This window comes from Eumetopias jubatus, unplaced genomic scaffold (genome assembly GCF_037043125.1).
Source record: "Eumetopias jubatus isolate StellerSeaLion01/CBP00866 unplaced genomic scaffold, mEumJub1_p1.0 scaffold_16, whole genome shotgun sequence".
NCBI lineage: Eukaryota > Metazoa > Chordata > Mammalia > Carnivora > Otariidae > Eumetopias > Eumetopias jubatus.
Window position 1 is genome coordinate 53099194 of NW_028274822.1, and position 12306 is coordinate 53111499.

Genomic DNA, 12306 nt, shown 5'->3' on the forward strand with positions numbered 1-12306 from the left:
GAGGAGACAGAGTTCTGGTAATACCCTCAGACTCTAAATAAAGCCCTGATTAATTCAAATGCCCCTGGACTTTAGTTACACAAGCCAATAAATTCCCTTTTCTGCTTAAGCTAGTGTGAGGTGGATTTTTGTCACACACAATGGAAAATTCCTGTCTAATACACTGGGTTATTTAACTTCGATAAGTAAGTTTTGTGTTAGATCAACAAAACTGATATCTAAAATATCAACTGCAGGTTTACCTTCTGAAATTCAACTCTTGAGTTATGAAGTACACTAGGAGTACTGGTGTTCTATCAAACAAGAACATACCAATGCCAGTGGGAAAATTATTATTATTTCCCTAACCAGAGGCTTAAAGGTGATTATGATTTCAAGTCTACTTCATAGGTGTCACCATAACTGGGGTCTTATTTTAAAAACAATGAATAGCTTTCCCTAATCCAAACTGACCTAAAATAAGACAAATAGTTAATCCAAATTGCCTGAGTATCTCAAGGCAGACACGGTTTCGGTTTTACTCTCACAGGAAAGCTGTGTTTCGGTTAAATAGCCAAATTTCCTTTCAAACACATCCTTTGGATTTCTGGGATATTAGTGCAAAAGAAGTAATTTTCTCTTTTCCTGTGTCTCATGGATAGATTCCTATTAAATAATCCAAGGGTGAGACAAGATATTTAACACAATCATTTGGGCAGCCTTGTACATAAACTGTACTACATCTTAATTGGAAGCATACAGCATGTAGAAAGAGGTATGTTGTCTGTCCAGACACCATTTACAGATACACAAATGCTTACACATACAACAGCCTGCAGATTCCATTCTGAAAGGCCAGAAGACTTAACCAATCTGCTGATCAAAAACACAGATCACAGAAGAACAAACAAAAGTGCCATATAAGCCATTTTATGACTAGATCCTTGCAAAGCTAATGGGAAATTTCAGTGCATAAACAGTTTCATAGAGATTCTCCCAGAGCAGATAAAGTCTGAAAGTACTATAGGTTAGTGTTACTGGCAAGAAAAAAAAAATTCCAAGAAGCCTAACTGTGGCTGAACACTGTTTTGCAATGGGCAGTTTCCAAGTTACTAAATGAACTGCGTGACTGCTTTTGGTTTCCAAAGGGTGACTGAACCCCTGCCACCCTGCAACATGGCTCTCCAGTGGAGAACTGATTTATAACCCCTAGAAAAAAAGATGTGTTTGGGGGGGGCGGGGAGGGCAGGAAGGGAGAATATCTAGTGCTGTGAAAACGTAAAAGTTTTCTTCCATTCTCAAAACAACCTATGTTTAATTAAGATAGAAATTTCTATTTTAAGGAATAAGATGTTTCCAACTTATGCCAGTGGTCCTCTAACACATAGCTCTGTGCCCCAATATGTTGTGAATCTTTCAAAATCCTGACAAAATCTCCCTACATTGTTCAGGTAGATAATGTGGGGTAAGAGTAGAAAGGAAAACTACCACCATGTACCTGCAAGTTTTATTACCAGCTCAGTGTTCTAAACTGACTGACATCCAATACATTTTTTTTTTAAGATTTTATTTATTTATTTGAGAGGGAGAGAATGAGAGACAGAGAGCACAAGAGGGAAGAGGGTCAGAGGGAGAAGCAGACTCCCTGCTGAGCAGGGAGCCCGATGTGGGACTCGATCCCGGGACTCCAGGATCATGACCTGAGCCGAAGGCAGTCGCTTAACCAACTGAGCCACCCAGGTGCCCTGACATCCAATACATTTACAAGCCTTCGCATTGCTCCATTACTTGAAGGTGGCGAATGTAAGAAAAAGGAAAACCAACACAAATTGTTTTCTTTCTGAATGAATCTTCCCCAAAATAAATAAAAGCCAACAAGCCTATGGCATGTAGGTTTGCATTTAGTAAGATCTGGAGACAAGTCCTGGTATTAACTAACAAAATTTAGATACAAATAAGATTTAACAGCTCTGTCAAAACAAATTTGGCATGAATTTTGTTTAAATAAATGTATTCTGGATTACATCAGTCTATCCCATTCACAACTGGTATGAAGGCATTGCCCTAAATATTTTATAAAATTTTTTTAATTTTATTTGCCAGAGACAGAGAGTGAAGCGCACAAGCAGGGAAAGCGCCAGGCATAGGGAGAAGCAGGGTCCCTGCTGAGCAAGGAGCCCAATGTGGGACTCCATCTCAGGACCCTGGGATCATGACCCAAGCCAAAGGCAGACACATAACCAAATGAGCCACCCAGGTGTTCCTTCCTTAAATATTTTAAAGTGCTGTATAAGGTAAAGAAACTTTTCAAAGACACCTAACCTTCCCCATTTATAACTCCAGTTTCTCTATTTTGTTCTTCTGAGTTGCAACAAATAGGATTATCAAGATAATTTTCAGCCTTTTTTGCCCCCTTGGACTTTCTATAGTAAGACTTATATTCAGCAGCAACTTCAAAATAACACATAAAGATTGACTTCTTATACCATTATCTTCAACATCATACAGGTGTCTGTTCCCCCAACCACTGCAGCAGTCGGGGGAAGCCCGGAAAGCACATAAGAACAATTTATTCTGTTACCATCTAACCTTTCACCCTCCTTGAGAACAAGCTGTCCCCTGCACTCACCACTTTCTCTTTGGATCTCAGGACCCCCAGCTTCCCAAACCGAACGTGAAAAGGCGAGCACTGATAGGTGCCATCCTGCTGCCGCACCACAATGACGTCGATGCACCCGGACAAAGTGGCTTGGTTAATGCCCTTGTAGAGTTCCTTCACAGTGACAATCACCTGCCCAGCCAGCTGTCCCACATAATTCATGGTTTGAAACTACAAAGACAAAAAAAAATTTATATGAGATAGTAACAATGAATTTGTGGATCTAATGACAAAGAAAAAAATAGTAGTAATTAAAAAGACATTGCACATTTGTAAACCATATTACATATTTTATTAACCTTGCTGATTTCGAACCAGTAAGTCTCATGCTACCACTGTTTTTACGTATTTTCACACAAGGACAAAATCAGGTGGTCCTTTTGTATCTTGAGAGGCTGTCCCAGCCAGGGCCTCAGGCATGCGTAAGTTCCCTTTTCTTTTCCATCATCATGGATCCTTGCAGCTGCCTGTAGGGGTTACCCCTAAAGTTTAGAATCTGCACAGAACCACCAAAGAACCCAGACTACCATCTCTGCCCTCTTGCCCAAGATCACTGGTAACGTGGGGCAACTGCATCCACCCTGACCACAGCAGCCAAGCAGAAAAAAAATGACCAATGATCACCTCCAGAAGAAACCAGAAAACAGGTTGTTTCTGCTGAAGACAAGTAAGTGAAAGATGAGTTTTCTACAAAACTATTAATAGTATATGGGTCAGAGACATGCTAGATTAAATAAACTCTGGGTGAGCTAGACTGGGCCTAACCTATTTATAACATTACTTTTATTGAAAATCCCCTCAATACTTGAACACAACTCACTCGAACATATATTCATGTTCTACAAAGCACAGAAAAGGGTTTTAATCGTGTTGCTCAACAATAATTAGTCAAATCAGGATCACTAGGCTCTAAAATACTCCTCCAGAAAGGGTCAAGGAAGGAGTGTGCACCTGACCAGGGCTGAGGGATGAGAGGAAATGCTTCCTCTTGTGCCCCACATCCATTGTGGCTGCAGCTAAGACCACAGGTTGGGGAGCCCACCATACAGTAGGTGTTGAAGACCAGTGGGGAAGTCTCTTTGAATCTCCCTCAACTTTTACTAATTAGAAAAAAATAGCTCCTCATCAGTCCCAAGGATGTCAAGTTTCATCTCCAGCTATCAAATACCACGTTTCATTCATTAGACACCGACACCCCTCGTATTATGTCAAAGCACAATTCAGCAAATCATTCTCCTGGGTACAGGTGGGACACAGACCAAACAAGAGATCCTCCACAGCTCCGGCTAATCCAGAGGCCAACTTTTACTGAACCAGAGAACAGACAGATTATTCTTTAGGTCATTCATCATAAGCACAGTTGTCTCTTTAAACTCAGCTTTTCAGGAGCCTTAAGCTCAAAGTTACATGCTCAGAAAAGTTACCAAAGATCACGTTCTATGTTGTCAGATAAGTCCAAAGCTGAATTGGGAGAATGTTACTCCACTGGGAAAACTTAGGGGCCTGCCAGGACATCTGCCTCTAGAGAAACTCACCCTCCTCCCCACAATTGAGTGCCTGCCTGCTGGCAGTGCCCAGATTCCACTTAAACATTTTTTTCTCTTCTACACAGATGAATGTGTAATCAAGACCCACCAGTTTTACACCATTAAGCACAGCCATAATTTTATCCCAGAAAATTTTTTGAATATTTTAATGTTACCAAGGCCCCAAAATTTATCTACAGAAGAGATAACTTTGAGGATGTAAACTAACTGCTAAACTCACTACTAAATTAGGCCATATCCTTTACAAAACAGTTACAAGTTGGTGTGATTTTGGTTTTAGAAGGATTCATTTGGTAAGGCCAAACTAGGCAAGTGTTCAATAATGATTTCTTCAATGAATAAAGGAATGATCAAATGAACCATCAATAAATAAGACAAAAAAAGAGAGAAACATATGTAGGGAGGAAATAATATTTCATCAGAATATTCGTATTACATCTCATTTTTAAAAATTAGTAATTTTTGCAGTAACTGTAGATTCACAGGCATGTAGTTTTAAGAAATAATACAAAGAGATCCCATGTATCCTTTAAACCAGTTTCCCCAATGGCAACATCTTGCAGAATTCTAGTGCAATACCTCAATCAGGATGTCAACATTGATTCAGTCAAAATGGAGAACATTTCCATTATCATAAAGATCCATCCTATTGGCCTTCATAGCCACACTCAGCCACTTCTGTCACTCTCTCCTTAATCCCTGACAACCACTAATTTGTTCTTCACTTGTTTTTTTGGTCATTTTTAAGAAAGTTATATAAATGGAATCATATGGTATATAACATTTTGTGATTGCCTTTTCCCACTTCTATTGCTATGGAGATTCATCCAGGTTGCTGTAAGTAATATATGCTGTAAGTAATATATGTTCACGACATGCTTTTTGATTGTCACAGCATGTACATGAACCACCACCCAAGAAGTCAATCTTGTATTACTGCCTGACTGGTGGCAATTTAAAAATGAGTTTTGTTAAAAAAATTTTTTAATTTCGTAACTAATTATGTAATTATATATATTCTTTTCTTAAAAGAAAATGAAAAATGTTAACTTCATCTCCATTCAGCCATAAAACAAGTCTTAAAAACTAAATGTGTAAGGAGCTTACATCAACTAGAACACAGGATCCATAATTAAGTGTAACTACATCTATTCAAAATGATTTTAATTACCATGGTTAAAGGAAGCGCTGTTATACAAGACAGTCTACTGGGTAAATGCCAGTTGCTAAATGTAGAAAAATATACGCTATCAAATGACTGTTTTTTTTTTCCTTAGCAGATATAAAACAATTCTGTGTGTATTATGAAGGCTGGGAAAACAAAAGTAAAGGGAGTCCTGCGGCTCTAACATTCACTACACCCTAGGAATGAGGGGCACACTTCTGCTAGGAGGGGCACTCCAACTAAGCTAGGGATGGGGGCTCCCCCTCATGGTTATGTCTGGGGGGAAAGCAGTTGGTCATTGTACACATGATATGTTAAACAGCTTCTTCTTTAACCATTATCTATCACCAAAAAACTTCATTCCTATATGTCCAGCCCAGCACTAGCCATAATAAAGCTAAGTGAGAACAAATTCAGGGCCTCTGACACCCATCCTGTTTAACGCCTGGGAAAGTGGGACTCCGAACAGGGGCAGAAAGACAGACGATTAAGTACCCAGTCACATGTCAGGGATACTCCTCACTGAAGACACTACCTTTTGAATAAAACAAAGATTAAAAAATATAGCAAAATAACATACATTGTAAATTATTCATTAGAGCGAATGATGAGAAAAAAACAGAAGAGAGAAAATAAATTCAAGAACAGACAGGGAAAGAGAATGAGAGAGAGGGGATGCAGAGACAGACAGATGGAAATTCAGAGACAAAGCAAAGACAGAATAAGAATACATACATAATCAGAAAGCAGATGGACATAAAGATGCCCATACAGAGAGAGGAATGTGGAACTGAAGGATGTTCATAGAGCAGCATCCCTATCTTCAGGCTCACAAGCACAAAAGAAAATATAAACATGTATTAACTAATTCTTAGAACTGAAAGTATCTAGTCCAGTCTTTCAAATACCAAAAGCACTTCTAGCACATCCCTGAAATATGGTAAAGTTAATCATCACAGTTAGCAGCAACTAATTTTTTGAGAGCTTACTATGTACCAAATTCTTAACAATATTTTAAAGGTGGGGTGGAGCAGATGGAGGGGGAGAGAGAATCCCAAGCAAGCTCCATGCCCTGTGCGGAGCCAGAGCTCGATCTCACAATCCTGAGATCATGACCTGAGCTGAAATCAAGAGTCAGATGCTTAACCCACTGAGTCACCCAGGCAGCCCACTATGTATGTACCAAAATGCATTATCTCAGAACTACCTTATGAATGAGTAAATATTATTTCTATTTTTAAAGATAATAAAATTAAGGCTTTAAAAGGTTAAATATTGTTATGGACTATTTGTGTCTGTTTCTCAAATTCTTATGTTGAAGCCCTAACCCTCAATGTGAGGGTATTTGGAGATGGGGCCTTTGGGAGGTAATCAGGTTTAGATGAGGCCAAGAGGTAGGACCTTCAAGATGGGATTAATGTTCTCATTAGGAGAGCTCATGTTCTCTCCTCCTACTATGTGAGGAAACAGAAGGTGGTTATGTGCAAGCCTGGAAGTGGGCCCTCACTAGGAACTAAAATTGGCCAGCACCTTATCTTGGACTTCCCAGTCTCCAAAAACTGTGAAAAATAAATGTTGTTTAAGCCACCCAATCTGTGGTATTTTGTTATGGAAGCCTGAACTAAGACAAGTTATCTTCTTAAACATCATAACTGCCCTACTGTTTTTCAATGTTGGGGTACTTCACTGACAAAGACTCACTCCTTTCACCAAGAAGTTCATAACTGTATCAGACAGCCCTAGTTACTATGTCCACTAGAACTCACAATGGATATGCGCCACCCTCTTCTAAATGATACCACTTACACCGAAGAGTTTGTTGTTCAACCATAACTAGGTCTCATCTATTCTGGGCTAAACATTCTTCTTCCTTAAAATATCTAAAATGACTGGGTTTACTTTCACTTTTCGGACAAACCAGAGAACTTTCTTTAAATGGGAAATCCAAAACTAGACAGAGTGGTGCAGACAGACCTGACTGATATCCAATATATACAACGTAAAGTGTGTTTAGGTGCAGGCACTGGCTCCCATGGGCTGGGTTAAATATCGGGAGCTCCCAAGAAAGGGAAGCGCTTACTGATCACTAAACTAAAAATGGAAAGAGTCAGAAGACAGTAATTAACTAAAATACTTATCAGAAACGAAATGGCCCCTTATGCATAAAATTCAATAGATCTGAATCAGTCCTTCATGAATAAAAGTCAATAGTGTCCACTATTAGATTTTTCTTATCAAATATTTTAAAGTAAACATACACTAGTATCTGGAATAAATGAGTAGCTTTCAAGATTCAATTACGTACCAAAAATTTAAAGATTTGTTTAGCAGCTTTTCCTGAGCATCAGAGAAACTAAATAAACCATCATGATATGTAGGAGACATTTATAAATGGAATCCATCAGTAATTAGGTTCAAGTACAGATCCTCTTCCTATAAAAACTGCCCCAAATTATTTAAAGGTGATATGTTCAAAAATAATTTTTGCTAAGGAAAAGAGATATAGGCGCTATTAAAAAACAATTTCTAAACTGTGATCAATACAAAAATGGATACATTCCAAACCACTCATATACATCTTTGTCAAAATCTGTTTCCTAAGTTTACCTTCATATATTTATTCAATACTATTAACTAGTTAGCACTACTAACACGTTATAATGTCCATCACATGTCAAGTGCTATGTAAACCTGTACTTTAGTTCCTGAATATTAGATCAATATTCCCATTTATATGAGGAAACTGGGGTTCAACAGTGTACAATGTCACCACACTAAGTGGTAAAGCTGATATTCAAACTCAAGTCTGATTCTAGAGCCCATGTCCTTAATCGTATCTCTAAGTGATAGAAATGCTCTAAGCACGGATCCCAAGCCTTGAGACCCCCGCCCCCAGATTTCTTGTTGCAAGTGGGCTGCTTTTAGCAACTGGAATATTATTTTTACTTAATGCTACTTGGCCCCCAAGTCTCCTCTGCTTGCTACCAGAGGTAGCACTGAATACTATTTCCTGCTAGGCCTGCATTTCAAGATTAGGAAGTAGACTTCCTGGGAGATCACGTGTGGTCGGGGCTTGTGGGCAGAGATGAACAGCTTTTATCCAAGAACCTGCCCTGAACATTCTAACCTTCTGCTCACAGATGTGAGGAGTGTGCTATGAGGGAACAGAAACTTCTAGATACTTCAGGAAACAAACACCAGAACACTGTTGCCTTGTACACATTCCAGCTTATACCTATGCTCCTAGACCAACCTCCTCCAGGCATCCAAGCTTATATTCTGCCTTTGAGTAGCACTTAATATTTTTTAAGAACTTTCTCAAACATACTTCATTTGATCTTCAAAAAGAGAATTTAGATTATGCAAGACAGACATTTTTCATTTCACATTTAGGCTGAGAAAAAAGGTTTACTTTCCATTATTATTCACTAGAACCCAGCTGTACTGTGACTCAGGATCCCAACCTTCTTGCTACTTCCCACAGTAACTTAAATCATGGGCCTCTCAAGGTGAGCTAGTAACCCTGAGGACAAGAGATCTCAGGGCTGAACTCAAGTTGTACTTAAGTCCTACAATCTTCCAGGAATTCCAGAGTCTCTTAAAGGTAGCCAAGCATGAACTGGAGGGCATGTTCAGCTAAGAACTGAACTCTGAAAAAAGTAGGAGATGAAAGGCAGCAAGGGCAGACACAGCAGCACCTGCTGAAAGCTTCTCCCTAGTCTGGGAGGTCAGGCATTTGCGAATGAAAAATCCCCCAGATGAACTGCCCACATCCTGTCAAAAGACATTTTCTAACATTTACTCGGTGGCCAGCAGACAATATGGAGATCACAAAGAACTAAATGAGGTTACAAGTTGGCTAGACATATGTAATGGAAAACTATACAAAACAGCGCTATCTCTGAGTGAGAACAGACAACTGACACTAAGTCTGAAAAGGAACCCCGCTTTCCTGGAGAAGCCACTCTTGGCCATTTAAATTCAAATAAATGCCTTACTTTGTACCACTCAGCTTTTTAATCCCCCATCATAACAAAATGCTAATTTGTTTAATTTTTCTTATTTTATAAATAGCTGCCTTTTAATTCTTGCTCTATAAAATAAGTAAAGGAAATAGCAGCAGCACAAGGAACAGCCCTTGCCCTTGGTGAGGGAAGGGCCTTACCCCAAGGATCCAAAGTAGATGGTGCAGTAAGGCCCATCTGATTTCCTTGAAACTAAAGTCCATGAGGAAATGCTGACAGCTGCACCTCTAAAATGCACTGCCCTGAAGTCTCAAGATCACAGCAGGTCCCCTTCTGTCCTGCGATTGTGGAAACAGGGCTCTCCTTCATTTCTAGGACCATTCAGTCCCTGTGTACAGAATCTGTAAACTAAAACCCACTGTCTCCCAGCAAAATTCCGGAGTACTGTACAAACAATTCAAATAAGAGACAGCAGAGCTCTAAAGGCAGAAGTGCAGAGACTGAAAATCAGAAGGACCTGTGACAGACCCAAGGTGATGCTAAGGGAAAGGAAGCAGCTGGTTAGGATCAAGCCACAATTTCTAGACAGAGCTAGAAATACATCTGGCACATAGATGGGATTCAGTAAATACTGCTGAATGAAGAAACCAACTTAAATATGGAAATAAAAAGGGCAGACTTGGTGGGGAACGTCCTACTAAGGCTAAACTTCAAAAAATTTTTACTTATTACACTGGTTCAAAATTTCGTGTTTATGAAAATCATCCTTAACAGTTTTTTAAAATGCAGATTTTCCTGAATTTTTTTGAAGCTTAATAACTAATTATGAAGATGACCCAGGCTAGGGAAGCATAGCTCCACGTAAAAGCAAGAGATCCTATAATAAAATTCCATGCCTGTTTCTGCTACCTCCAAAATCAGTCTATCATAAAATGAACTACAAGAAGGCTTAAAGCCTTGGCTGCTATCTTGGCTCTTTCTTTAGAGAAGATGTACAGGGGAAGTCTAGAAATCTTTTGGAGCTGGTGTCTAGCCTCAGAAGATTCTTTCCTGAGACACAGATTTAGCTGGGATGAGGTGTTCTTTGGAGGATCTGGGTTTCTAGTCAGTTTCCTGTAGATTATGAGGTGTCTTTCTAGAGAACAGCCCTATGACCTCCCTTGTTTGAAGGCACAGTCAGGGACTGTTTTAGGTCTAACCAACTTTTTTCCTGCTAAGCGAAGAAAACTGACAAGGACCACACTGTAAGGCTACTATTTCCAAAGAGTAGTCCTCTGACCACCTGTAACAGAATCAAGTTTTGCTGCTGAAGAATGTAGATTCCCGGACCCCAGTCCAGACATAAAAAACTGGAAGTGGGATCTTAAGGACGGGTTCTCCGTGACTCTGACAGGCATCCAGGTTTGGGAACTCACTCGGTCTCTACTGCATGGACTTGGTGCTCCCAGCCCTGACTCAGCTTGGGAGAACCGGGTGTCCTGTCCTTTAAGGCGCATCTATCACCTTGACGTGTAACCCAAACTAAACAGACCTCGAATTTCGTATATTCTAATAAACAGCTGACCTGATCATTTCGTGAGACCTGAGATCAAGAGTCGCGTGCTCTACCAACTGAGCCAGTCAGGTACCCCTCATTTATAAAAATTCTGATCTGGGAGGATTGCTCTCCTAGCAGTTCCTTCCCTAATTTTAACCCAATACTATTCAACATCAACCTTCAGGACAGATAGGTGAGAAGAGGTAATTTCCTGACCCGATACTCCTGCTTTGGAATTTGAACAGATCCATGACGCATCAGCTAGATCAGAGGGTAATTATAAGGCTCCCTGGATCACAATGATTTCATCTTTCAGAAACTCCTCCAAACAAAGGGGTAAATCCCTAGTAACTATATCTGGGCTTTGGGACTTAGACCTTGGCACCAGCTGACTGATAGGGTAGGGAGACCTCTGACCCAGACAAAGTATGTATAGAGAGCCAAAGCAACAAGAATCTAGCTGGGCTGAGCTACTTGAGCAATAATCCAGAAGGCCCACCAGCTCGACACTGAGATGGCACAGAGCCCCCAACTTGCCCTCTCATCACTTCTCTGACTCATGAATGGTCATAAGTTTCTTTGTTTGCTTGGCTGGTTCAGTGTCCATTTCTGATGTTTACCAACAAAGGACTTAAATACAGATAGGTGGATACTGATTCTGACCTGATAAAGCCACTTGGAACTCTCTATAAGCCCCCTCCCCACCACCAAAAAAACACCCTGAGAAAACTAGTGAAAGCCTTTCTCCCCTGAACTCAGAACTTTTTTTTTTTTTTTTAAAGCACAGTTGACACACAAGCTTAATTTCAGGTGTACAACATAGTGATTTGACAATTTTTTTTTCAGTTTGGGTTTTTTTTTTTTTTAAATGAGAAAACATGAGTTTTGGCTGTTGAGTCGATAAATTCAGATTTCTAATCTGTCACGACATATTCTCTTCAAGGAAGTTTGAAAGCACAGATTTTTGCTCACTGGGCTCACTTCTCTGTGATTTCACCATGCTCACTAGCTACAAAGTGGATGAACAATTATCTTGGGCTGAGTAAGGTTGAAAAAAGGGAAGACATTTTGCCGCCACAGCAAGATACATTTTTTTCCCAAGTGGTGGTCCCAAGTTTTACTCGAATATTTGCTTTGACTTTTCAGCAGGTACAACTGAAGGAAGGACTGTGTCCCCTATTTTATGTTCAAAAACCATCAATTCCCTACTTTCCACCCCAGTTACTGGCCTAATAATTTTCTGGACAATCCTCCAAAATCCAAACTAAGTTTTCTTCTCAATCTATCCAGCTACTACTGTTGGCTGTTAATCTAATATTTCATAAGAGGAACAAGGGGGTTTTAGTCTTCCTGGATAAAGAAGAGATGGGAATAAAGTATGCCCACACAGAGCACAATCCAAAAGATCAAAAAGAGATGGCGCGAGGAGGCATGGGCTCAAGGGTTAAGAAAGC

The 12306-nt window shown here is 39.8% G+C and overlaps 1 protein-coding gene across 2 annotated transcripts in view; it reads right to left on the reverse strand.

Moving 5' to 3' along the window:
* The window catches only part of LPIN2 (lipin 2), an 88499-nt gene that overhangs the window by 43291 nt on the left and 32902 nt on the right, over positions 1–12306 (reverse strand). For both annotated transcript variants that reach the window (XM_028092357.2, XM_028092356.2), the window contains exon 2: positions 2609–2809. In XM_028092357.2, coding sequence (XP_027948158.1) covers positions 2609–2800 — 192 coding nt within the window. In that variant the 5' untranslated portion in view covers positions 2801–2809. The remainder of the gene's footprint in view (positions 1–2608; positions 2810–12306) is intronic.